The sequence below is a fragment of the Fusarium subglutinans genome (genome assembly GCF_013396075.1).
Source record: "Fusarium subglutinans strain NRRL 66333 chromosome Unknown NRRL66333_c0000028, whole genome shotgun sequence".
Classification (NCBI taxonomy): Eukaryota; Fungi; Ascomycota; class Sordariomycetes; order Hypocreales; family Nectriaceae; genus Fusarium; species Fusarium subglutinans.
In genome coordinates this window covers 169,448-192,153 of record NW_023502091.1, presented here as the reverse complement: position 1 = coordinate 192,153, position 22,706 = coordinate 169,448, and the positions used below count along the sequence as shown (strand labels likewise).

At 48.7% G+C, this 22,706-nt stretch overlaps 6 protein-coding genes across 6 annotated transcripts; 3 read left to right on the top strand and 3 right to left on the bottom strand.

Moving 5' to 3' along the window:
* Positions 1-783: 783 nt before the first annotated feature.
* Positions 784-2,819, bottom strand: FSUBG_3244 (uncharacterized protein; the record flags this gene model as incomplete). Its single annotated transcript, XM_036681104.1, has 4 exons — positions 784-1,806; positions 1,851-2,073; positions 2,126-2,383; positions 2,455-2,819. The coding sequence occupies 4 exons, from the start codon at positions 2,817-2,819 to the stop codon at positions 784-786; spliced, it is 1,869 nt and encodes a 622-aa protein (XP_036541205.1).
* Positions 2,820-5,303: 2,484 nt separating this feature from the next.
* FSUBG_3243 (uncharacterized protein) lies at positions 5,304-6,965 on the top strand (the record flags this gene model as incomplete). Its single annotated transcript, XM_036681103.1, has 2 exons — positions 5,304-5,988; positions 6,046-6,965. The coding sequence occupies 2 exons, from the start codon at positions 5,304-5,306 to the stop codon at positions 6,963-6,965; spliced, it is 1,605 nt and encodes a 534-aa protein (XP_036541204.1).
* Positions 6,966-6,979: 14 nt separating this feature from the next.
* Positions 6,980-12,996, bottom strand: FSUBG_3242 (vacuolar sorting-associated 8 like; the record flags this gene model as incomplete). The annotated part of the gene is made up of 4 exons (XM_036681102.1): positions 6,980-7,727; positions 8,105-12,104; positions 12,153-12,594; positions 12,643-12,996. The coding sequence occupies 4 exons, from the start codon at positions 12,994-12,996 to the stop codon at positions 6,980-6,982; spliced, it is 5,544 nt and encodes a 1,847-aa protein (XP_036541203.1).
* A 573-nt stretch (positions 12,997-13,569) lies between these two features.
* Positions 13,570-14,502, top strand: FSUBG_3241 (uncharacterized protein; the record flags this gene model as incomplete). Its single annotated transcript, XM_036681101.1, has 1 exon — positions 13,570-14,502. One exon carries the CDS (start codon positions 13,570-13,572, stop codon positions 14,500-14,502), a length of 933 nt encoding a protein of 310 aa, XP_036541202.1.
* Positions 14,503-15,299: 797 nt separating this feature from the next.
* Positions 15,300-16,738, bottom strand: FSUBG_3240 (RING-8; the record flags this gene model as incomplete). Its single annotated transcript, XM_036681100.1, has 2 exons — positions 15,300-16,443; positions 16,533-16,738. The coding sequence occupies 2 exons, from the start codon at positions 16,736-16,738 to the stop codon at positions 15,300-15,302; spliced, it is 1,350 nt and encodes a 449-aa protein (XP_036541201.1).
* A 4,337-nt stretch (positions 16,739-21,075) lies between these two features.
* On the top strand, positions 21,076-22,050 carry FSUBG_3239 (peptidyl-prolyl cis-trans isomerase H; the record flags this gene model as incomplete). The annotated part of the gene is made up of 5 exons (XM_036681098.1): positions 21,076-21,113; positions 21,278-21,303; positions 21,461-21,606; positions 21,661-21,798; positions 21,850-22,050. 5 exons carry the CDS (start codon positions 21,076-21,078, stop codon positions 22,048-22,050), a joined length of 549 nt encoding a protein of 182 aa, XP_036541200.1.
* Positions 22,051-22,706: the final 656 nt, after the last annotated feature.

Below are 22,706 nucleotides of genomic sequence, written 5' to 3'. Positions count from 1 at the left end.
CCTCTAGAGCAGCCTTGCCCTTCACTGCCCGTCTGCTCTTATCTCTGCAGCCACAATTTCCCGTACCTCCGTAGTTTTCTCTTCTCTCCCACAACGAAAAGCAAATCCAAAGCGATTTCCCTGTTTCTGCCCCTCAAGAGGCCCATCTACTCCTGTGGGACTACCTACGGCTGCTTGCATTGCGTAACCACCCGTTTCACTGTTCGCCACGCTTTCCACAGTATCAAACATTTTACAGACTTTCGAGCGCATAACTACTAACTTAACGCGCCAAAAACAAGACTGCGTCGTTCTGATTTGATCTTGGTGGCTGTCCCACGCGTGCTTGGGTACCTTGTACATACACACATACACACATACCTACAACTACATTCCTTCCCAGGTCTCATGGATCCGAAGGCAATAGAGTCTATTCTACCTAGAGGGGAAAAAGCTAATGTGTTATTTTTACCGAGTCGCCGAAGATCTATCTCACCGAGTGGCGAGTAAGTTGATAGCTTCAAATCAATCAATCAATCAATCAATCTCGTAGCCCAAAAGAGTTTTCTATCAGCTGCTCTAAACTAAAGGTGCTATATTCGTACAAATCTGTTATTACAAAAGTCTGGTACTTGATAAGGACTGTTGACACGTTCATACCCCTTTACCCATTAAAAGGCGTTAATCCGCCAATTTCCCAAGAATAAAAATACAATACCATGTGAACACACAGAAAGAAAGAAAGAAAGAAGACGAATTCGCACCCAACCCATCCATCCATGCTAATACACTGTACAGGCCACTTCAGATAGAAATGGGCTTATCCGAAAAGTAAATCCTAAACTGTTGTCTCTGCAATACTGGAGTAGATGCAGCCCCAGAATGTCGCTGCATAATAACTCCCAGGCACTCATCTTTGAAGGATTCAAATCCGTCTTCGTCGCCATCCTCGAATTTTTCACACAAGTTGGACAATCGGCCTCTAAGAGACATGTGAAGGGTTCGGCCGTGCCTCAACCCCAACTCGCCAGCCACAGCCGCAAGAGACATGTCGAACAAGAAAGATGACGGTTTCCAGGACATAAAGTCGACGCCATTAGCGATATCGGATCTGATGACGATGGCTATTTCATGTCCATTCGGTACTTGTCGCTGTGTGTCTTCAGGCTCCAGGTTCCCAGAGAGGCCGCCTGGTTGTCTCGCTGTACTGGCCTCTGGTCTCGCTGTAGACTCCGCCTCCCGCTCCCGCTCCCGCTCCCGCTCCCGACTTGGCCCAGCTTGGACCGTTGGGCTCTGCCTGACCGGCACCTCAGGTAGCTTTCCTTGAGCTTTGGCGGAGAGGCCAGTGGTAGACGTGCCGCGGGCATCTAGTTGTCGGTCTACACCCGCTGCTATGGCTGCCTCTGTAGTCTGCCTTTCAGCCTGGCGGGCCAACTCTGCTCTGATAGCTTCGTTTGGAGACTGGCCTTGTGTCCCCCCAGCTGAAGTTCTTGGGGTGGAATCATTAGCGGTGGTTGAGGGCTGTTCGCTCTGGCTCGCAATACTCCCATGCTGAGGTCCAACTACAGCTGGGGGAGGTGAAGGGGTTGGATGTTCAGCAGCTTGAATCTGTTCTTCTGTAGCAGCCCCCGGTTGATGAACTTGCTTTCTCTTCCGTTGAGAGCTTCGGAGGGGAGGGAGACTCTGTGTCTTTCTACCACCTCGAGTGCTCTTTGGAGGCTGGGGTATCGATTTCGCAGACGTGCTCGGGTCTTGTCTCAGGACTTTGGCCTGACGGCTGCTGTCATTGGAGTCTGGCTCGACCGGGCGCTTGCCATTAAGCTGTGCCTATGAAAAGATTTAGTCTCGATAAGATGAACATGATAGAAGACACCAACACTTTCAGTGGCCCTTGGAGGGCTTAGAGGCACTTCGTACAGGTCTGTCCCAGACGCACTCTCTGCTTCTTCGCGAATAGGCATCATAGTTCCCTCTGTGTAAGGGAATAATTGAGAAGACGAAAAGGGCTCAGAGCTCGAGCTCTCCTCTGGCGTCTCCCGTCGTTGTTGGGGAAGATATAAATTGAAAGTCATAAGGCTTGTAAAGTGATCGTCTCTTGGGACCATGTCAGAAAGCCGTACTTCTGAGGCGGTGGAGATGTTCTTACGTGGACGGCCCTGATGTGTTGGTTCTGGATTGCATGCTCTCAACATCTATAGGGTTGTCGATACTCTGGCCTTTGAGAATATGCGAGTTGTTGAGGACTTGGTGTTTGTCGTCGCTCGGTGTGTCCGGGGGCTTTAATGGTGAAGTGTCTCTATTGCCGGGCTGTGATGGCAGCTTGGTAGTGGTAGAAGTTGAGGGCTTGTTTCGTTTGTACTCTCGGGCTGCACGCCAAAATACTTTGATCATGAGACGACGTATCCTGTTTGAGTCAGTGATAGCTCATGTCTGGTGAATGCTGTATGTTTAGTCCATCTGGGTCTAAGCACTCACCGAGAAGAGTCTTTAGAATACTCGAGACACCTTGTATTAACAGAGTTATCCCTCGCAGGCCAGAACTCAGGCCCCTTTCCCTTGGTATCGAGAAAGTCTTTGGTGACCTCTTGGAGCCCTCTTTGGTGAAGAGGCAACCTCCACTTGGTGAGTTTGTATGCAGGTAGTTTGGTGCTAGGAGATACAAAGGACTCGATCTGGGCTCTGATAGCCCTTTTAAAGGCGATGTCCTGTTCCTGGCCTGGGTTGCCGTAGCCAAGGGCCTTGCGAAGTTCTGTGAGATGGGGGATAGTGGAAGTTTTTGTAGTTTTGAAGAGTCTGTCAAGGACTTTAGGGGGGCTTCCCTGACCTTCGACTGGCTCCATAGTGTTGGCAACAGAAATATATAACTTTGAGGCAAACGCGTGCATCCCTTTTATGTGTAGGCAGGCCGCTTTTCAGGTTGGGGACGAATCTTGCCTGATGGACTGATTGAGAGATTGCCTTATTAGGGAGAGGATCACGCTTGAGCACTCAGTAAATAACCTACTAATTCATCTGAGGTGAGTACTAAGCTTTTGGACCGAGTTGGAATAAGGTGAGATCTGTAGTGAACTTGCGCTTGAGTTCTGGCGCAAGCATCCATAGACCGTGGAGGGATAGGGGTGATCCGCGAACCATCTGGGGGACGTAACAAGGCAGATTCGCGATAAATTTGCGTTCAGTTTCAACGGAACCTCAGATGCTTTTCCCTGGCTCCCAAGTATAGGGTTTGTACCTGTTGTGTGGCTCAATTTCTCAGAGTGTCAGTCGCTCGATTAACCCATTCTCAATATCATTGTATTGAAAGATCGTCTTCTCAACAACCGCCTCAAATTACTCACAATGTTCAAATTGTTTTGGCCATTTAATTATAATCCGTTTTATCTCTTGCACAGTGAGCAGAAAACCCGAAGGTACATTCTGTTACATATTCTGTCCAACCAGACTGTCGCCTTGTTCACAGAACCAACGGCCAACATGCATATTCACAAACCGCAACAGCAGGGATGTTTTAATAAAAATGTAGAAACTCCACTCCACCATAACAGGCTGAGTGTGCTCTTGCAAAGCATCTTTGCTCTTTTCTCTTCCTAAAGCCATATTATTGGTCCCGTTACCACACCTGCGGCCTCTATATAGGCCTAACAGGGGGGCTGCTAAGAGTTTTGGTCTGTTAAATTACTTAAGATAGCAATTTCAAAGGGAAGACTCTAGAAGCTTGCTAGGGTTAACTGCTATCTCTGAAAATGTTTCAGCTCGTCCAAAACGAGGTGAGAATGGTACCAATCTTGGCTTCTTGACGCCTTGACGGCTCGCCAGGTTGTCACTCTTGCGGGCACCACGATCAGCTCACCGTCTTTTGTCTCACATTATCTGCTTGAAATTTTCGTTTTGCTTTTTCCCCGTTGACGTGTCAGGGCGAGGACAAAGGAGTGACCTATTTTGGGTGTTGACAAGAGTCGACATCAAGGCTGCGAGATGGTTCGGCACGCTTTATCCAACCCTGGCAGTCACAGATCGCGACTGTCCACTCACAATTCGTCGTATCTCTACGGTTGTAACGGCCACAGACCATCTCAACTTAGGTATGAAAACTCTTCAAGTCAGATCATGGTGAAGCATAACGTCATCATGTCTCCCTTGTTGTCATCTGTTCCAACAAGGCAGTGTGAATCTCCAGGCTCTCCAGCTCATAAGGCTATCTATCTAAGTTTAGACAGCTATCAAAAGGATCCAGAGCGAAGGAGACTCGGTTGTTCCCTAGCGAACTCCGCAATAGTAGTTTAATCGTGAGGTAGAGCCTGCCAGGTTGCATTGCTATTAATGGCATTGAGTACCGACTGCAAGGCAACGGGATCTCAAGAAGGAAATCACCGGACTCTGGGGTCAAGACTCTGCCGCGCATCATCTGGTTCCTTGTTCCTGGAGACAAGATACATGACATTGTTACGCTTAGTCCAAGCTCTTGGATGATAGGTCTCCCAGCAACCCTCCATAACCACAAGATGCTATTCGGACTTGTATTTCCTGCCTCCTTAATGCTGCAGGTCTTATCTGGCCCGTGCCAAATAATTCATCTCCTTCGTCCTGGTGATGAAACAAGAGGTGCTTGCTTCCAGGTCCTTGGGTCAGAGGCTGCACCTCTGGGGCGCGAACCACTACCAGGAGACAGTACCTTGGGCTGAACGGTACATCACCTTGATCCTTGTTCAGAAGCATACGTCACAGTAAGAATAGCACGGATGGCCGTCCTGCCGTCCAGTCATTTTTGCGTGTTAACTAGTGAGTGACTTGTATCGTGTGCATAATAGTTATGAAGATATATAGTCATATGCATAAACTTGATTGCACAAATCCCGTCTTTTGGTATCACTGGGAAATGTTACAAAAGCATTCCCAACGTTGACAACATTGTATATGGGACTCCTTCTGTTAAATTGTTAATACTAAACTACCTTAAGACCACATCAATCATCTCACTGATTGTTAGTTTTTAGTTACAGAATAGTCAGTCAAGATCTCAAGACTTTGACATGCCATTTTCATGTAGTATCTCTAGGGTAGACAATCGGTATCAATCGAGGAGCACCTAGGAAGATGTTCATTACATATGCTCCAAGTCTTAATTACGATAAGCAAATACAAGCAAGTCCTAGTCATTCAAAGACTCGGTCGCCATTTGTAGTAGCCAGTCAGAGCTCTCCTCACCTTCAGCTTACAATCCTTAGTCATACTGCACATCCATTAGGCCGCAGCTATATATACCGACTCATTAGTCCAGTCTGGAGAAATGCTCATTTATTACAGAATCACACAGTGTATACAACATGCCTATAAAATGTCCCATAGTGGAAGCACCCGAAGCTCGTTCCACGCCCCGAACAAAAGATGACAATGGCAGCTGGCTATCTGCCGACGGACCATATCTCACTTACATCAAGCAGAGCTGCTCTCGACAGCCCAATCTCGAGTTACCCGATGGACGCAATCGTGCTATTATGCTGTGCGACAGGCAGAATGTCCGAGCAGCAATTCTTGAGTTGGACAGTCAAGGCAAAATGCTGTCGCCTAGGGAATCCCCTCATGTTGCACAACTGAAGAGCCATTTCTCTGAACTGCGAAAGCTGCGTCAAGATGGTCAAAGCCATAGGATGATCTATCTTGTCGAAGGCTTAAACACAGAAGTTATAGCACTTTTGGGTGACGAACTCCAGGTTGATCCTATGTTCTTTGTCACTCATGAGAGAACATCGACATATCTACGGTGGCCTTATGAGCCCAATCTAGCACCATGCTTACCTTCACTTATTGACGGAAATCGATCATTTACTGCAAGTTACTACGACATTCGAGCTCTTCGTGAAGAGTTCGGGTCATTCAGCGTAGGATGTGCAGAATCTGGTAGAGACGCTTTGAGGACTAAGCTGGGCAAGGATTGGGAGCCTACAGTTATCCTTCACCGAAAATGTTCATTCTGGAAAACGACATTTTCTAATGAAAACGACTGGAGTGGTAAGTTACTATTTATCACCATAGTCTGGGAATAGTCGGATTGATATTCTTCTATAGTTTTAATCCTCTGCGATCCACCCTTTCGAAAAGCTCACATATGGCAAAAACCACAGCCAAAATCTGAGGCGTGGTCACTCAAGACTATAGAATTTTCTGCACCTCCGTTCCAAGGAGGTTATGCAGATTTTATCCCCAGTCCCTGGAATGTACGGAGCAGAACATCAGGGCCTTCACGGGAATGTCTATATGACGACTTGCTTCACTACTACACCGAATGCTACAATGACATATCTGCTACGCAAGCAGCTCAGCTAGACATGACTGTTTTCATGAGGAAGATCATAGCGTCTCACTACATGCTTTTGATCGAATACCACGATGCGCTTCTGTCGACAATGGCTTTTCCTCTCCAGCGAAAAGACAATTTTGCATCTGTTCAGACAACATCTCTCGAGGCATCGTGGAGCAATATCCAACTTTTATGCAGCCGACTCAGCAGATATATCAAGGATGTTTCACAAATAATGCTACAGTTGCACATCAAATTTGACGACCCCGTAGTTCCAACCGACCACGCACAGTGGACAGAATCCGAGTCAGATCTCCAGTTCATTTATATGAGATTGCATTCTCTCAGACAAAGAGCAGAGTTTCTGAGCGAGTCGCTTACTGGAGTGACAGGTATCAATGGAGCTGCAAGGTCGATTCGCGAAGCCAAGACTATCAAGACGTTTACTATTGTCGCGCTCATTTTCATTCCCTTGTCATTCTCTACGAGTCTGTTTAGTATGTCTGAGCGGTATTTACCTGGCGAGAAGAACTTTGGGGTCTTTTTTAGTGTGTCGCTACCACTCTTGGTCTTCATTTTTGCTGTTATACTATTATTTGATCTGGGATATGATGAGAATAGTAGTTGGACGTGGAAGACATTTACAACCAGAATATGGAAGTCATTGTTCCAAGAATATCGCGAATAAACAGAAACTGTCTGTCACATCTCATCATCTATGTACGCATCTTCACCGTCGTCTCTTCCCTCTCCATACAAAATCTCACAAACACCCGCCAGCGGAATATCCATCACCGCATCCGTTCCCTCACTCCAAATCTCCCTCCATCTCAATCTCCCATCTCCATGCACCTTTCTCTCCCTATTGCGACTCCCCCTCAATCTTCCCTTTGCATCAATCTCCGCCAACTTTCCCGCCCCATCAACGACAGTCTCAACACTCGATAGTGGCACTGTCAACATCTCCGTGTTGAACGCAGCGAGAGCCACGTAGATGTACACCACTGTCATGACGATAAAAGCCGGTATCGCCAGCGCCCACCATCGGTTGGGATAGTAGTATATCCCCAGGGCGTGCAGAAATGGTGAAGGGAGATAGCCCCAAAGGAGGTAAATGAGGAATGTCAGACTGCTGAAGAGGTACAGCACAAAGCCGTAGTATTCGTACGTCGGCACCTTTGGAGCGGCTCTAGGCACAGGCGCGATTGCATCGTCATCAGATGCGTCTGGTGTTGTTGGCCGTGAAGGGCGTAGAAGAGATGTGAGTGAGGGTGAAGGGGGCAAAGGCGTTGGAGGTCGCCCATAAAATGGAGGCGCAAACAGGTTCTGCGACAATTGCCGTGGGGGAGAATCTTCGTCTTCTCCGGACGAACTGGCTGACTGAGCGTCTGAGAGGATATTGTCCTCGTCATCTGAGCTGAGTGACATGTTGATTGTGATTTGTCTGTTTCTGTATGAAGAGTGTAGTCTGAAGTGTCAAAGTTGAGGTTCAGTGCCACTCAGTTGAGTTTAGGCCAGGTACCCGCTACAACGGGGCTGTTCTAGTGCCTCTTCCAGAAGGCTTATTCGCACCACCTTGGAAAATCATGAAGCAATTGAACTGAACTGAAAATAATAATAAGGGAACACTAAATAGTCTATGATCTGGATTATTTATTGATTAGATCTGATTATGTCCACTGTCTCAGTAACACCCTCCTTTCTGCTACCCTCACTCTGATTAAGCTATATCCAAGAGTCATCATCATTAATCCACATCTTTAATATCTAACTATGTCATACACTTTGTACAAAAGAGCCCTCTCTTGAAGAATACTTGAATCTCACCCATCAATAGGGCATCTATACTCTCTCTCAACAACACCTATCACTCCATTCTGCTGCCTTTCCTGCAACTCATCTAGACAGCTCTGGTGATATATGTGCCTGCAAGCCAATACTACCAAAGGCCCCATAGGCTTGTTCTTATTACTGCCCACGCCGCTGTTGGCGTTGGTCTCGATGAGCATGCTCGACGGTCTCGTGTCGACTCCCTTACCCTTGGCCTTGAGTTCCGTTTCGCCATCATCGCCCTTGGCGCGCTCCGCTGCGTTGGCCTGCCTTTCTTTCCTTCTCTTTTCTTCAGCAGCCTGTTTATCCTCCCACGCCTCGAAAACTGCTGTTCCAGCAACTCCAGGTCCCCAAACTCTTCGGCTGCATGCTTCGCACGTTGAGCCTCTTGGTCGCCATCCCCTTTGACGAAGCTCGACTGATTGATTGACGTTGACAAATAGACTGCGCTCCAATAGACGATTCGATAGCTTGAGGATTGACTCCTCATACGCATACGCCGAGAAGATGGACGCCAGTACACCTCGAAGATCTGCCAAGTTTGGTGATGACGCAGCCGCCTGTGTCAAGAACGCCCTGAGAATGCGCAGAAAAGACAGATTGGAACCGGCATTCGATACCAGTTTTGACCCCGGCGGAGATGTAGTCTGGCTAGATGTCGTTGTAAGCAGCGCCGTGAATGTGTGCTGAACCAGCGAGCGAAGAAGAGCCACCAGCTTCTCCTCATCAAACTCGTCGTCACTGATATTCTGCTCAGCAGCAGCGCTGAGAGCAGGTGACAATTTCTTGGTGATTTGCACACACGCATCGATCAGACTCAGCCATAAAGCCTCGTCCGGTGACAAGGCCTCATTTGCCGATTTTGGAGTCTTCTGGACCAATTTCGACTTCTTAGTCGACGATTTGGTCTGGCCTTGGCATAACCATATGCCAACATGGACATATTTCTGAAGAGCTTCGAGAAGATCCTCAGCGGCGTACCCAAGACTTGGTCCTGAATGTTGTTCCTCAGCACCTGTCAATAGTCCATGCATTGCTGACTCCAAGGTCTTGAGATGCTTGACAAGTCGTTCCATAGCGTCCTTGACTTGGCCTTCCCGAGCCATTAACACAACGGCCGCATCAATCACACCAGTCTCCTCCATCGTCGGCAGCAGCTTTCCAAGCCTCAAGTCGGTTGATTGCACAAGACCAACGTAATCGGATACGTGAGACGGCTCAAATTTGCACATGAGCTGCACATAACGTTCGACCAAGTCACGAGCGGCCGCCAACTTGTGATCTGCTGTTGGCTCCTCCGGCTCCAGCAATGTCTTGAGATATGTGTGCTGTAGGTCTGGTGCATCCTCGGCAGAGTCGATCATGTGCTGATGTAGCTCCTGGCCCTGCTCTGCTAAAGTCTTCGCAGTTAATGCAGCATCAAGTTCAAGTAATCTTCGTGCATGTTCTTCAACGACAGTGAGCACTTCCTGAATCTGACGTCCAGTCAACCCTGAGTGAGGTCGCAAGCATTCGCGGAGACAGTCGAAAATCAACTCTTGGTCTTCCGGGTCCTCAAAATACGTCTGGACAAGATTTCCATACTGTTTATCTGTCTTGTATATGCGTTTCAGGATACGATAGAACCCAGCGTTTTTGAACAACGGCATCAAGTCAGGCATGTCTGACGGATGATAGACAGAGAGTAAATATTCAGCGCTGAGCTGTGCATCCTCAGCCAGGTCGAGGCCTGGATAATAACACAGACCAGTCAAGACGCGCGAGAGTGTTGTGCCTGAAAAGAGAAGGTATTGTGGGAACTTTGGAAGGTTCCGCGCAATAAACATGTCGAGATAGATGGTATCTTCAGGGGCAAAGTCGTTTGGATTCATGACATCCAGCAAGATAGAGAGAACATATTGCCGGTTTATGGTTTGTCCAAAGATCTGCTCTTCCGGCATGTCTCCCCTAGAGCCGTTCATGTGCTGATCGGTGGAGTCATTCAGGAAAGGGTCCTCGAATGCCTCATTTAACGCGCTCAGAAAGCTAGGGGCATCCAGTTTGAGAATCATGCGAAGGTAGGGAAACGATGGCTGCGACTCAGAGTTGGGGATGGTACGAAACTCGTTCCCACTGCCTTTGGGCCAGGTAATAGTTCTTCCGGAAAAGAAAAACCAGTAAGTCTCACATTTAGCTTTCGTTGCCATCTCCTCACTCATCGCTTCATCGTTTGGATACACCCTGCCAGTCAGTGTATAAGACAAATATGGGAAAATCTTGAAGGCGTTGATGCTGAAGAAGTCATCTGCTGGATTGTTTGCCGTGAAGTCCCCATCAACCATAAGGGGTATCAACAGAGACAGAAGATCAATCATGGGAGTGATATAGTCACCCAGTGCCTGGTTCCAAACGTAGATCAGAGCGTCGTACAAGCTGTGTTGCTTACACAGCAACGTTATCTGATCAAGGTCCAGTGTCGCTGTCTCCATGTGGCAGATCATTTCCTCAAGTCTACTCTCCCATCCCCGACTGACGTAGTGTTGGACCAGATCTTTCACGACAGCCGGAGGCACCATCGTGATGGTCTTCTCGAGAATATATGGCTCGAGACACTCAAGAAATATACCTCCAGTATCAGCATCTTCGTACCAGTCATACATGTCCTCAAAGAGGAAGTCCTGGTTGTCGACCGCTTGACAAGCTGTGAAACAGGTCTCTGCTAATTGCTTCATGTGCTCATCGTCGTAGCTATCAGGATCCTTCTGACGCTGACCAAAAGCATACTTCAAAGATGCACTGATAATCTCCATAATCTTGTCACGAACCATAGTGTGACGCAATGAAGGATCTTCTGGCAACCCAACTGTGAGCTTGTCAGCATCACCAGTATAGTAAGAAGTGGCGAGCTGGATAGCGCCCAAATAGTCGCCATTTTCCATCATAGCAATAAGTCTGTCGGCCCAATTTGACAATGCGCCAATTGAAACTTCATTGAAGCCAAGGATAAATATCCTCCCCTTGTACGCTTTGAAGCTCATGTAGAAAGCATCAGCTACAACGCCATGCATTGAGGCGTCATTCTCATCAAGCTGCTCCACGAGAGTGTGCAGCTGCTCTGAAAACAAGTCTGCATGGTAAATGTACTTTTGCACAAGGTCGAACCCCTCAGTCATGCGCATGCTCCTGTCTTCAAGTACAATCATTCTTTGAGATATCGTAAGCACCGCGAGTACTGAACGGCTGAGCCATTGCACAGCAACGATCGCTTCTTCGCACTTCCACCTGCTTCGTGCCTTGAATCTGTAGGATGCAGGCTGGTCCTTATCTTCACGGGGATATTCGTCAACATCCAGTACTGTCAAGATATTTGACCAGCAGTACGCAAGCTTCACTTTCGAAATATCGCTGCCGGTTTGAGGGTCAGGAACCTTAAGCTTCACTGCTGGAAACCATGCCAAACAGCCTGTCATCGCGCTGTGAGGGGGAACATCCTTAGGCCGCGCCGACTTGTGTTGAGTCTGGGCAACTGGTGTAGTTGACACAATAACAAGAAGATATGGCGTCAGCATAGCTGTCAACCCTAGGGTGTCTGTTGAGCACTCAACATTGCCAAGGGGTAGAGGTGCAAAGGCAAGAACGGTGCTAGGCTTGACCGTCTTCCCTGGAGGCATTGGGGCATCCGGGTATCGACCAAGAATCCGATGGGTTTTCACGGTTCGCCCAAGTGCACCGGTTCCTCTTGTCGCCAGATGCGAGAAAGCCATGCCCTTGTTATCAGCTGAAACAAGGGCTGTGTGGCGGGTTCCCAAGAACCCTAGGTGAGTGATAGCAACGTCAGGGACATGCCCATCTACCGTACGATTTTGGAGCTGCGAAGGCTCCAAATGTGGTATTGTTAGAAAAGGTCGTGAGGCTCGACCTGTATCCCAGGTAAATATGTTTCCACTTGCATGTCCTCCTGCAATTGTAGTATGATCTGCAGATATCGCTATAGCAGTGATTGGCCCAGATTCGACAGCTGAACCATGTCAGTTTCATGCAGCGCAGCGAGCGGATTGTAACCTACCTTTTGTCCCTGGACCAATAATCATTTTGAGATTTTGGTTATAATCGAACACTAATATGATACCCTTAGACGTTCCAAGCACTATCGTTGCTGATACAGCAAGACAAGTTGGGGATCCAAAGTTTCGTTTTCCTGCCTCAGAGAATGCATGTCCATTGAGCTTTCGTAGCTTTGTCCAACGAACCACCTCCCACGGTGGCGTGGGCGTCTCTAGATCGGCTTGGTCGAGCAGGAATTGCGAACTTAAAGAGACGTTGCGGCTATGGCTGGAAAGAAAAGGAAATGCCGGAGACGACGAGCGAGGTGTATTAATTGCCGAGGAGGAAATTCGCGACTGAAATCGGCGATCGAAAGGTCGGAAAGATGGTGAGGGACTGCTGAGGCCGGGACGGGAGGCTACAGACGGGAGAACGCTGCTTCCAGGAGAGGAAACAAATGATCCCTGTGGAGGTTAGAACATGGCTCGAGATCCTGGAATTGGTGCTCCTACTTGAATAGATGGCGTATCGTCAGGTCCCGACAAGACCGAATCGATCGGGCTACCAGCACGCTTTGGTAGACCATGCAAAGAGCTTCCACCCAAAGAGCTTACATCCGAGCTATCCTGATGTTGCTGCTGCATGATCTCGCGATATCTATTCGTAACGGATCCGTTTCCTATAGGAACCGGTGTAAGATGACGGTCGGGCTCGTCACCATCCTCGAGTAAACCATCATTACCAGCATCACCAGCATCAGCACCAGCATCCACATCGTCATCAGCTATCATAGGCGCATCATTTATCGTGTCGCCATTGTCCAAGCCCACGTCTCCCGCGAGCGACAAATCTTCTGAATCGGCCATTGCGCTCTGGATTCCATCACTGCATGCGCAAGCACTACCGCGTTGGGATCATGGCACTGCAGGAGTAAAAACTGCAGATTGGCGATAAGGCAACACTGTTTATGGAGCTCGGTCAAGGTATAAGATGAACCAGGTCGGAGGGGCAACGGAAAAACGTGGGAAAGTTGTCTTTTCTGGTATGATTGGACTTTCGAACGCCTTCGAATGCTTGGCTCTTTACGGATCGATTCGTGTTGCAAAAGACGAGAATTAAAAAAGGTATGGATTGCGCAAACGAAGCTATGGTGAGCTACGTAGGTAGGTAGGTCAGTAGTTCGTTCGTACGTTACGCAGCCCCATCTTTTGGAGGTTGGCAGCGGCGCAGCCAATGCACATGCCAAGCCCCAGCCCACTCCAGGTCCAGTTGCGGGCCGTTGGATTCTCCGGACTGCTCTGTGACGTCTGTTCCCGATGGGACGTCGCATTCGCGACAAGAAGTTCCACCTTGAATCGTAGCTTTAATAAATGCTACACCCCTCGCAATAAACATACTGAAACACTGAAACCGAACGTCATTCGCAAATCATACTCCAAATGTCTTCGATTGGGCCTCAATTACCGCCGCACCTATCGAAACGGAAGCGTACACCTGATGATGAAGAGTCAAACTCCAGCAAACACCGTCGCAGCGAATCTCCTGCAAAAAACACAGACGAGATTGACCTAGAAGACTCGGACGATGATTATGGTCCCAGTGTACCTCTACCGCCCAAAGCCCCCGTCGGCCCTGCTCTACCGACATCGAACAATGACGAGATAGATCTCGAGTCTGATTCCGAATCTGATACAGGCCCAGCACCACCAAAGCCCACCGTTGGGCCTGCGCCACCTCCCACCGACATCTCGCAACGCCCAGCAGCATCACCCGACTCAGATTCAGACTCCGAGGATGACTACGGCCCTGCGCTACCAGGCTCAGCCAAAGCGAACAAACCCGCAATAGGGCCACAGCTTCCATCTGCTGAACCAGCACCCCAGCGTGACTCGTGGATGCTTGCGCCCCCAACGGCATCGGGCTACTCAGAGCGCGACCCAACCAAGATGCGCAATCGTAAATTCGCTTCCAAGCCAGCGTCGTCTTCTGGTCCCTCGACTGTGTCGACAATATGGACTGAAACCCCTGAAGAGAAGATGAAGAGACTACAAGACTCGGTACTGGGACGCGCCGACAAGAATATAGATGCAGCACCAAAGCCAGGGAAGTCTCAGGAAGAGGAAGAACGGAATCGTAGAATTGCAGCAAATATTGAATCGCAACGAGGTAGAAGTCTATACGCTGAGCATCAAGGGCGAAGAGAAAAGGAAGGTAAGAAGGTTGAGGAGGAGGAGGATGATCCCAGTAAGCGGGGATTCGACCGAGAAAAGGATATGGCCCTGGGTGGAAAGATTGGCACGGCGCAAAGGAGAGAATTGATGAACAAAGCTGCTGATTTTGGTGGCAGGTTTTCAAAGGGATCTTTCCTCTAGCATATGGACGACAGATCTCTAGCATTCTAAGACAAAGAACTAGATCAATACTTTTTCTTTTATCAATACTCATGAAGCACAGCTCTTCGACCGACTTTGTCCGTCGGTCACCTACCAATAGTAGATGATTAAATCATTCAGAATCTAGGAATAGCTTCAAAGCCTTCGTTAGGTGGAAAAGCGGCCAACCATGTTCACCCATCAAAGACGGTGTTTCGATAATACAAGTTACCTATGGCTTAGCCTTCATCTCTATCATTCACCATCTCCTAGGTACCTAGTCAGAAGCAGAGTGTGTATGCAGATGGAACAAATATTCTATTGCGCCATCTAACTATCAAAGACCCAGAACCCATAAACTCCGCCGCTCCGGTCCCGTCCAGCTAAAAGCCATGTTTTCTAGCCCAATGCAAATACAATAGCTGTCTTACAGATAGACAATCCTCAGAGAGTATTGGTAATTCCTCCCTTCGCACTACCTACGCCATCATTGCCTTCATGGCCTGCGAAGCATGATGCGACCATGCACGCCGCCTCAGGGGTATATATAGCTCGCCGAGCCTATACGTCCGTCCTCACCAACACCCAGATATACACCCCACCGACCTGCTGTCGCCCCACGTATATGTCATGCGGTATAGAATAAATGCTGTGTCGTTAAAAGTCAATTCCTTTATGATTTCGAGATTCGTGACGGTTGTGCCCAGCACCTCGTGCTGGGGAAAAAATGAGAGAAAACCATCGCTAAATAAAACAGTCGCATACTTTATATAAGAATAAAGGTCAAGTTAACATCATTACGTGGAAGCTGGTGTGCGGTTTGCCGCTTCGAGTTGTGATGGTGTTACAGTCTCAGAACCATTCTGGGCATCTTGTGCTTGTCGCCTTCGGCCGAAACGCAGAGCACCTCGAACAGACGACAAGACACCACCACCGTTTGATGTTTGGGTAACTTCTGGTGCTTGGTGAGCCTGTTCCGGCTGTTGGACAGCCTCCTGGTCAGGTGCAGCGTCTCCCGTCCGACGTCGACGACTGGCAGGGGCTGGAGTTTCGTTGCGGCCACTGCGGGGACCCCTGATCCATGCAGATCGGATCGCAGCAGGGAGACCAAAGCGTGGGTTATTCCGGGGATCAAAGCTTGAGCCGTTATTGGCACCAGCTTCGTTGGCAGCATCAGGAGCCGGCCGAGGCTTAGGAACATAGTAGTCGGCCTTGCAAAGCGGGCAGCAAGCTCGTCGACTTGTTAGCCAAGGGTCAACACACACGGCATGGAAAGCATGGCCGCAAGTCAATCCGCGAACGTCGTCATCGTCTTCCAGTGTGTCAATGCAAATAGCACATGTATCACCAGGGTTCTCGAGACACTCTGGTGGCAAAGCGCCATCAATGTGGTCATCCTCATCGTCGGTCTCCTCGCTAGAGATTCGCTGAAGTCGGTTGTTGTTTGCTGTTTGTTCGGTTGATGTTTGACCTTCAGTTGTCTTGGGTGTATCCGTTGGCTTCTCAGTCTCGGGCACGACAGCTGTGGCGGTAATTTCGGGTGCCGATACTTCGGAGGTATTGCTTGTTCCCGTTGTCTCTCCCTGTCCATTCGTCTTTGGTACGGTGGTCGCCGGTTGCTCGTCGGTCGAATCGCGTACCTTTGCTGAAAAATCTGGCACAATTCCATCCGCCTCTCGGATACTGTTAGGTCGAGTAGGAGGTGCAGAAACACCACCAGTTGTAGGGAGACCCTCCTTTGCGCGATCGGAAACCCATGTTTTGTACTTCATCATCGGGAACTTGTCGTTGACTTCGTCCATAGTCATCAACTTCTTCTCGCGGCGTCTGCGATGAGGTCGAGGCATGTTTTCGAGGGTGATAGGCTCGCCATCTTCATTCATTCGCATTTGTCGATTTCGAGCGTTATAACGGAAGCAGTATTTAACACCGACGATGATCCTGCGATAGTCTGTTAGAGCCTTTTCAAGATATGGCCCAGCCATCGCCATTGGACGAGGTTAGATGCGGATGTGTAAGCCAAGTCTCACCATAAGTTTGTGAAAACAACACCGAAACCCAAAGCAACAAAGAAGAGGAGAGGCGAGTTCGACCCGCCACCATTGTCTTTCTTCTCATTACCGCTGTCTGTCGTCTCGGCAGCTGCTTGAGAGGTCGTCGATGAGGGATCTTCCGCGGCGGCAGCGCGAATGACGACATGAGTGACCTCGGTCAGAATTTGATGAACGGCGACCATGTTTGCTTCCGGGCAAATGCCAGAATAAGTGCTGAGCAATGTGAGGCTGGCTCGAATTAACTCGCGGGCTTCCGTGCGGGTACCATGGACCGTTCAAAGGACAAACGCTCGCGGAAGCAGGCGGCAAATAATGCACGGGCAAAGGCAATTAAAGTTAATAATTGCCAACCCTCAGCAGTCGCCTTCTGAATGCAGAAATGCGATGTTTGTGATATGAATCTCCCTTTCTTCACGGAAGAAGGAGAAGATACTCGACTTGAAGCGAGTATTTGGTGAGGTGAGAATAGCCGGGAGGGCGAAGGTGGAGAGGCGTGGAGAGGCAGAACAGGCAAGGCAAGGCAAAGCAAAGCAAGAGAAGAGACAGATCCAACGGCAAGTGCGAAAGTGGCCGCGTAAGGATAAAAAGAGAAGGAAGGAGCCCAAAGGAATGGGGGACGGGGCGAGCGAAACCGGGCCGGGGGGCAGCGACAGACCTTGATTGGCCGTGTCTAACCAGTTGGTGGGGCTAAAGCCGTGAGGGACACTGTGAGCCGGTACCTCTGCAGTTGCAAAACTTAGACCACTTTGAGAGCTGGAGGCTAAAAAGACACGGCGCGGGCTGGAGAAATCCTGGAGAGGCCCTGGCTACTGCTCTGCGTTGGAGCTAGCAGAGGTGGAGGGAACTGGACCTGCTGAAAGAGGGAGGTCGCTACCGATTCCAATTGGAGTAGAGGGCCGACAGGGGGATTCAGCGGGTGGGACTGACGGGGTGATTTGTCTGTGGCTGGAACGACGATTGAGTGAGTTGGTGTGCTGAGTTTTGAGTGCGAGGTTGGCGGTTTGGGGGTGATGGGGGGAGGTGGTTGGTCGGAAAGATTGCCCGTTTATAGGATTACGAGACGTTTGATAGATATCGCGTGTGATTGTCTGAGTCGGAAGATGTGAGTTAAATGAGCATTGACTTGGCCTGAATCAAGACGTGCGACAAATTGAAGAGATGAATGAGGTAAGTAGGTGTTGGATAGCCACGAGACAATGAGTAAATGGCGTTGCAAAGCTCAAGAGTCATTGGGATACCGGCATTTAAGAGGAACTGTATGTCCGAAAGTGTCATGATTGATAGATCTATAAGGGTCCAGAGGTTAACGGAGGCATCCGTCAATAAACCTTGCCTTGTTGCATTTACAATACAACAAGTGGTTCTGTTCCGTATTCGCGGGCGTATTTAACGCAGTACGCTTGCTTTACCATGTCGCTCAAATCCGTTGGTGATCCGTGGCGCAGTCCGCGGGGGACGATGAAGTCTGACTCTGACTCTGAAGATAGGTAGTGGATATCACAGGGCGTCAGTCAAACGCACGGGGACTCTGGCCAGGGGTTCCTCTGAGCTCTTGGGCTTGTTCATTTTTGGGAATATTGATTACCTTAGATTTTCCCTTGGTCTTTATGAGACAGGGCAAGTTTCTGAGACGGGATGAACAAGATTAACCATTACCAAGAGTCTGGAAGCCTGGTTGCATTTGACAGATGCGACTCACGTTACGGTTTCACTTTAAGCATCCTGTCAGCTCTACTCAAGTCTAAATCAACTCCAGATGTAGTTATCTCACTATAGTTCACTGTTGATACTGACATGAACAGGTAACTTAGTGTACCAAATATTAAACTTCACGGTAACATGCCGTTCGCAAATTTCCGAGCCACCGGTCTAGGCCGTTGAAGGTTTATCTGACAATCAAAGTATGTTCGGTACTGGCTTTGGCCGCCTACTCAGAAGGCCTTGTTTATTTATTTATCCTTTCTTGTTGCTTGCTTTTGGAGGCCCAAAACTGTGGCCGGATATTGACAAGCATCACAGCGCTTCCCGCCGAAACGGCTCCACTTGTTGCCGACTTCATTCGTCTCAAGCCCGGCCTGCATCACGGAGCCCCTTGTTTCTGAAGCGCTCCACTAAGATCGTCATCGGCAAAAACGAAGGATAGTAGTGAATGCGAAAAAGTTTAAAGAAAATCGCCCATTGAAAGGTTTCGAGGGAATAAAATACTCCCAAACAAAAAGGGGTCAAGGTTGTTGACAGGTGATGATGTTGAGACTGTCAGCTGTGGCCTCAGCCTAGGTGGTCTAGACAAGCGGCACAGCTCAGCCGTTCACATACGATTAGTAGGGGACGCATTCAGTATCTTGCTTGGCCTTGGTGTGGCTGAAAGTGCACATAGAGTTCATGTGCCTGCGTATTGATGGTGAAATACGCCGTGGCTCTATGCATAAGCCCAGGTTTCACGGTGAATCCGGTAATGTCAATTCGCCTGTAGCAGGTAACTTATTATCATGAAAAAACAACAACTCAATTCGAATGACGATGTTCCTGCAGTAGGGAAGTGTCATTGTACGACACAACCTTCGATCGGATGGCTCTCATGTAATCGTCAACCCATCACAGGCCTCCAATGCAAGCCTCGGGTGACAGCTGTCTCAAGACTGCCCGGGGATACGACAATCTTTAAAGAAACAAGAGAATATCAAAACAAGGCGGTTTGATAATACGACAAGACTTATTGAAGCAACCTCCAGCGATGCTGAAACACTTCCAAGATGGACGACACCAGGAGAGAGAGAGTTGACATGTACACTACAGTGCATCACGTTAAGCTCTCACACGGCTCCCTAGCGTCGATTTGACTTGTGTGGGTTGTGCTTTTGGGATGGTCTTACAGGGATAATGTGCTGCACCCCGTCATCTCTGGCGGGTCTTGGCTTACTGGGTATCGTCTTGGCTTGTGGCGATTGGATTCTAAATGCCTCGCTGTGATGCATTAACGCTCTGACAGGAAGAAGGTCAGCGGGGTTTGAGCCTCAAACAACCGGAATCTGCGGGAGGCTCGGCTGCAACGGGTTCGTTGGTTGTTTTTTTTACCTCAATTTTCAATCGTTGAAGAAGAAGTTTCTTGTGTCCTCGTGCCTCATGCCTCGTCATGGTTTATCAGGTCATTTCTTCGTGTATGTTCCGCGCATCCCGGTAGTTGGTGCTTGATTCTTTATGGGGCTATGACGCAGTCACTGAAACGTCAAAGAATAGGCCTCGAGACCGTTGTGAACGTCTTGTTAGACACCAAAGCAAGAACAAAAGATCCATGTAAGATCTTCGCTGGTCAACGTTACTTGCTAACACCCGGAACTCTCCAGCATCAGAGAAGAATCAACTACCGAGATGGGGGGGGATGTCGTCGTCAACACCAAGCTGTGCAGATATATCCCATGTAAATGCACTAGATTCTGTTAAGATAAATTACAAATACCAGAGTCTATGATGTCTATACCATGAGGCTATGCTGTCTTGGCTCTCGATCTTAACATCGATTGCATAGCGAATCACCATCAGCGACATGCTTGTCAAATCATACTGATATGCTCAATACCTCCCTACAGTGTCTCTCCAGTCCTTTCCACTTGTGCCAAATCACGGATGGATGGACCCTGACTCTTGCTGCATGATGAGCATCAATATCCTTAGTCAGACGTTTTGACGATCAGAACGTTCCCATCGATTTGGCTTGTTCGGAAGCTTTTCACGAGATGCACACTAAATTGCATGTGCTTTGACGAATCAGTGCTGAGCCCAGGTAGACTTCAGCCATAGATCTTAGGGTAACGGCAAGGCCGTTACTGGCTTTCTAAGATGCTGGATGATGCTAAGCTTGAGAGATACTGATACAGAGTCTGAGTGGTGATGCTCTGGAATTGTTTGAACCTGAGAGCTGAGGTCCATGTATGAGATAGACATATCAATCACAGATTAGAGAAGATCATTCAATTTGAAATATCTCCATTGATGAATCCATTTTACTACCCCTCAGCTATCGTAACTCTTTCACTTGGCATGGCTTTGGCTGGGCTTCACTAGACCTGAACCCCGGATGCCACCCCCGCTTTGCTTAGTTGATGGCCTGGTCGAGATGCATCATGGGGTACTGCAGCCGAAATGTAGTGTTAGATCTGGATCCGAAGCCAAAGACGTACGATCCTCTTAGAAGTGATCATTGCAGTTCCTTAACCTGTCTTAGTATTGATAGTTGTAGTCGTGGAACAGATCTACGTAAGGAACAGCTTGGAAATATCAGAACAATAATAGAACTGAAAGAGCCTGGTTGAGCACCTTATCGTTCCTTCTTGAGTTGATCAGCCAATCATAAATCCCCAACCTCCCTCCACACTGCCTTCCTAATTGGGGCTTGGGGCAGCTCCACACTAAAACACGGCAAGAAACAGGCCGCCCGATTAACGCTGCATTTCACACCGTCTAATAAAACATCTTGACAAAAACGTATAGACAACTTGGACTAATCACACAATCCCTCAAAATGCCTCCTACAAAGCTCCCCGAGTCCGGAAACCCTCTGTAAGTCCCTCCAAACCTCTCAGAAGAGAGTGGCGGTGCATTATACTTCTACCCTGGCGATTCGATTCGAGGTGGAGAGACGATGCACCTCGCAGCGCACTTTTGAGTCAGCTCCCCAATAGAAGAGGGTGTGTGTGGGCTGACTTTTGCCTGGTTGTTTATAGTGTCTTCCTTGACATTACTCTCGGAGGTTAGTCTTCCCGTGCGCTCTCCGAAGACGGAGCATATCACTGCCGAAAGTGAGGCTATTCCCAGTGATCTGCGGAACAGGCCGTGATGACCCTGTCGATATCGTTGTTGATGATGGACGCTCAATCAATGTTTTCCACTCAAACTAACAATATTAGGTGAACCTCTTGGCCGCATCCAGATCGAACTTTTTAAGGATGTAGTACCAAAGACAGCTGAGAACTTCCGCCAGTTCTGCACCGGCGAGAGCAAGAACAGTGCCGGTCGTCCTCAGGGTTACAAGGGCTCCAAGTTCCACCGCATAGTAAGTTTCGTATCTCGGATCACAGGTGCAATCATGAACTAACTTGAGGAACAGATCCCAAACTTCATGTGCCAAGGTGGCGACTTTCTCAATAATGATGGTTCAGGATCGACCTGCATTTGGGGCTACAAGAGCTTTGAAGACGAGAACTTCACTCTCAAGCATGATCAGCCTGGCCTCTTATCCATGGCTGTGCGTGATGCACCCCCTACTTCCATCAAATTATCGCTGACAGACTAATAGAACGCTGGACCCAATACCAATGGTTCTCAGTTCTTCATCACAACTGTTCCCACCCCTTTCCTCGATAACAAGCATGTCGTCTTTGGCAAGGTCGTCGACGGCATGGACGTGGTAAAGAAGATGGAGGCTACCAAAACTGGCTATGCTGCCCCGGATAGACCGAACCTCGACGTAGTCATCTCCCAGTGTGGTGAAATGTAAACGTTCATGGTGTTGCCGGTTTTGTAGACTGTCTCTTGTTGGAAGTCACAGGGAGATACGGGACGGTAAAACACGATCTGGTGCTGGGGAGGCCGAGATCTGGATCAGTAGTTAGAGGTACCATCCTGAATACACATCTTGATGTGCCCCTGGTTCGGCACTTTTCATGTCTTATTTTGTTACACTCGTGTCTCTCGAAGTAAATTACGTGCAGCTTGTATCCCAAGTCATGGCTCGGCATCTGATATCATCCTTCGGGCACGAGAAGTTGGGTCTAGAGAGTCCTAGGACATGATAGTGTAGGAATTCATGGATGACATTCCAAATTATCTGCCATGAAACCATTAGAGTCACACGACCGAATTGACGATATGCTGGCCTTTCAGCCTCGAAGCCTCCCAGGACGATTCTCACCGAACCGTGTCAGAGTGACTGCCGAGATGATCATATTACAGTCCACGTTAACACATTCACAAGAACAACAAACACGTTTCACTTCACTAAACACAGAAATCGATGCGAACTGTTTTGGAATTTTTATCTCAAAGTCTGGTTCCTTAGATTCCCGCGTACCCATCGCCCACCGGCAAAGCACCCAACCAAAAGCAAAATGAAAACGCTGCATTAAATCATGTGTACATGCCGAAAGAAATTGG